The 3,825-nt window shown below is 46.0% G+C and overlaps 1 protein-coding gene across 1 annotated transcript; it reads left to right on the top strand.

Annotated features, from left to right (window-relative positions):
- On the top strand, positions 1-2,589 carry LOC117136571 (serine/threonine-protein phosphatase alpha-2 isoform). The gene is made up of 2 exons (XM_033297528.1): positions 1-53; positions 1,190-2,589. The coding sequence occupies exon 2, from the start codon at positions 1,344-1,346 to the stop codon at positions 2,376-2,378; it is 1,035 nt and encodes a 344-aa protein (XP_033153419.1). The 5' UTR covers positions 1-53; positions 1,190-1,343; the 3' UTR covers positions 2,379-2,589.
- Positions 2,590-3,825: the final 1,236 nt, after the last annotated feature.

The following is a 3,825-nucleotide window of genomic DNA, read 5'->3' as shown; positions in this document are numbered from 1 at the left end:
TTTTAAACCTCAACGCTGCTTATAAAACCATATCACATAGTCCCATATATGCCGTAAGTACCCATATCGAAAAGAACGAAGGGGATTATCCCACTTTGGCCACAATTTAATTACATTTGCCGCACAAGGGAACCCTTCAAAGCTCCCGCAGCGCATTAGAGAACCGCTGGGGCATTGAATTAAACTGACATTAAAATAGATTCCGAATGGTGGCTGAGGAAAAAATGCAAACAAACCCGGGAGCGGGCGAGGAAATGGGTTTTTCCCCGGGCCATGCATTAAATCCACCACAGAAAACAATGCACAAATCCTATTTGAGCGCCGCTTGCAATTAAATACATTCTGGGCGGGACAAATGGGTCGGTGGGCTTCAAAGTTGCCAGTGGTTTTTAGGTTGCCCGAGTGGTAAAACACACATGAGTCCCGGGCGGAGCCACTACAGCCGGAAGTACACAAATCGCATAAAACCCAAAAAGGGCGGCGATGGGGGACACAAGGAGCTGGGTCCGAACTGAGATCTGAGAGCTGGGTCCAAAAAAGAGTGACATAAAAAGTAAACAGTGTCGACACTGATTCAAAATTGTATTCAAAATGCGCTCCGAGAACAGCAGGAAAGCGTTGGGCTGCGAAATAAAGGATTTTTTCGAGCGGGAACTTAAAACCCTAGATGGCCCGAAATGCTATCAAAAAGCTCCGCGCTCCCGCTCACTCTTTTAAGCCGCATTACAAGTGCAGGAAGCCCTGTGAATCGGGATTACGAGTAGCCAAAATGCAGCTGGGTCCCCGAATCGCGGCCAAAAGTGGCCAAAGGGTGAGTGGGTGGCTCCGCCCACGCGGTTCAAGGGTCAACAGCGAGTAAACAAGCAACTTTGCGGCGCTTTTGCTCTGTTATCGAAAGCGAACATTTTAATGTTTTCCGTCTTTTTGTTTTTGCCAAATTTATGCCAAGTGTCTGATAATTGAAACGGTCGAGGGGCAAAAGATAGTGCCAAAGTGGATAGAAGAGGAGTCGGGATATATAAGAAAGAGAAACAAAATGTTAAAGTAAATGGAGTAAAAAACGTACCCGAAACAATTAAGTTTTAAAGTGCAGTTTTATAACAAATCCCAGTTAACTACTTAAGCTTTAAGAAAAAACTACACGAAGTGCTAATTTTGACTTTCGAAATTCGAATATATTTTTCCTAAGTTACAGCAGGATGGGAAGGCTTTGATAACAGTGTACCATTTGTTTTGTGTTTCCTTTCTGTGAGAAAAGTTACCAGACGAAAATCGACATATTTCCAACGAAAGTGAGCATTTTAAAACCAACACTTCATCCGTAGTTCAAAAATAAGCAAACGATGTCTCGTCGTTCGACCGTTTTATCTACTGGTAAGGAGAGCTCCAAGGAGGAAAAGAATCGAATGACCCAATTGGACGTTATTATCGGACAGCTGAAGACGCTGGCGGTTGGAAACCGGAGGGCCGGGAATCTAACCGAGGCCACCATCACATATATATGCCAGGCGAGTCGGGAACTGTTTCTATCCCAGCCGATGCTCCTGGAACTGAGTGCTCCGGTAAAGATCTGCGGGGATCTGCACGGTCAGTTCAAGGATCTATTGAGGATCTTCCAGCAGTGCGGTGTGCCACCGCTTTCAAACTACCTGTTCCTTGGGGATTACGTGGATCGGGGTCACTGCTCCATCGAAACTTTATCCCTGCTGTTGGCCTATAAGCTTCGCTATCCGGAGACTTTCTTCCTGCTGCGCGGCAATCATGAATCGGCGGATTTGAATCGTGTATATGGGTTTTTCGACGAGTGCAAGCGACGATATAGCATCAAATTGTGGCGCTCCTTTGTGGATTGCTATGACTGCATGCCAGTGGCCGCCATTATAGCCGATCGCATCTTCTGCGTCCACGGCGGACTGAGTCCGGATCTGAATAACCTGGACGACATCCGCCGGCTGAATCGCCCCACCGATGTGCCCAGCGATGGGCTACTGTGCGATTTGCTCTGGTCGGATCCGGATGAGACCACTGGTACGTGGGCGTCCAACGATCGAGGTGTCAGCTTCACCTTTGGAGCCAACATAGTGGAGGGCTTTCTCATGCAGCACAAGTTCAACCTGATTGTCCGCGCCCACCAAGTGGTCGAGGATGGCTACGAGTTCTTCGCCGACCGCCAGTTGGTCACCATCTTCTCGGCGCCGAACTACTGCGACATCTTCGATAACTGCGGAGCTGTTCTGGTGGTGGACGCCAAGCTGGTCTGCCACTTCGTCATCATCCGTCCGAGACCCTTTTCGCGACCCACGGGCTTTGAGTCCGATAGTGGATCTACAGCGACCAATGGACCGCCGCCCTCCATGAGGGAGAAGAGGCTCTTTTAGGTTTGATTGTTCCAATCCTTCACTGCCTTTATATGTAAGGGAGTTAGTAATAATGGACAAATATTGTGAACCAATTTTATACAACACATGAATTACTTATTTTTGGAGGTATATTTAAAATGTTTTATTTTTGTATATTTTATTGTTCTTGTTTTTGAATCGATTACTTTGCTTTCAATTGCGGCTTAATCGAAGGACAATTGAAGGTCGGGCAGCCCCCAAAGAAAAGTGTAATAAATCTTCATTTAAATTTAATTAAAAGTCCCAATGACCCGGTGGGTGGGGAAAAGACGACGGGCTGGAAATGGGGACACAAATCGTCCTGACAAGGGGGAATACAAGAGGCGGGGTCAGAGGTTAACAGCTCGGCAGACGGATGAGGTGGCGGTGGCAGCTTTTGTTTGACTTTGTAAAACGTCTACCTGGCCACACTTTATGCCAGGGAAAATAATTCCGTGCGCAAATATTTAAATGTGGCCAACGGGAGAAGCCGGTGGCCCGGAGGCGGGGGCTCCGTTCTGTCGGCCCGCAGGCAAAACTCGTTTTGTTTACAAAAACCTGGCATCGTAATTTATACATTCATGTGTGTAAACATAAACAAAAGGTTCCAAGGCAAGGAAAAGTGCCAGCAGGTGAAACTGCGGGCGGGGGCGGCCAAAGAAAATAACTTTAATAATCTGGGAAAACACAAATACCATCCGAGTGTGGGTGCGTTTGTGTAATTACGCACAGCGCGCGTGTGTGTGTGTAGAAAAACAAGCAACTGTCTGCATAAATATTTATTATGTGTTCAATTGCAATGGCCAAAGGCAGTGGCAAAATGAGGGCGGCGTACGAGGCGTATGCGTGATTTCTGATGCACAGCCGGCGCATAAATCACATAATTGCGGCTGCCTGCGGCCATTTTGAATTGTAATTAATTTGTAATTTTTTGTACATACATTTATCGAACCCTTCTATCCCATTTAAATCAATTGTGTAACGATTTTGTTAAATATTTTATGGCCCGTGTAAGTTATGAATGGCAAAGGTAACCCAAAAGTGTGCAACAGTCACTGGAATTTTTCAGAAATCGAATTCCTTTGATGTTGATTCAATATTGATCAAAGTGCGGCCCACCTTTTCGCACTTTCCAGATTTGTTTTTCGCACTTCCCTCGCTTATATGGGCCTAATAAAATATAAAACGAAAGCTGGAGGATGCTAAGGCACTTGCCTTTATGGGCAACAAAAATACCTTTATGTCTGCATTTCGGGCGTAACACAAAAAAAGGCTGAAATTAAATAGCAATGTAAGAAATGCCGAAACGATATGGGGCCACTTAAAGGTGGCCGACAGGTGGGGAAATGTCTTCCAACAGGCCAGATGATGTATAAGAATGTCAACGGCAACAAGAGGCAAACTTGTAAGTGTCAGGACGAGATGCGGAAAACTTTACCAAATGGTG

Source organism: Drosophila mauritiana, chromosome 2R (genome assembly GCF_004382145.1).
Source record: "Drosophila mauritiana strain mau12 chromosome 2R, ASM438214v1, whole genome shotgun sequence".
Classification (NCBI taxonomy): Eukaryota; Metazoa; Arthropoda; class Insecta; order Diptera; family Drosophilidae; genus Drosophila; species Drosophila mauritiana.
Note: the sequence above shows the minus strand (reverse complement) of the source record. Positions and strands in the feature narration are given on the sequence as shown.

Coding starts and splice junctions, on each gene's coding strand:
- LOC117136571 (XM_033297528.1), top strand. CDS start 1,344: ATGTCTCGTCGTTCGACCGTTTTATCTACTGGTAAGGAGAGCTCCAAG.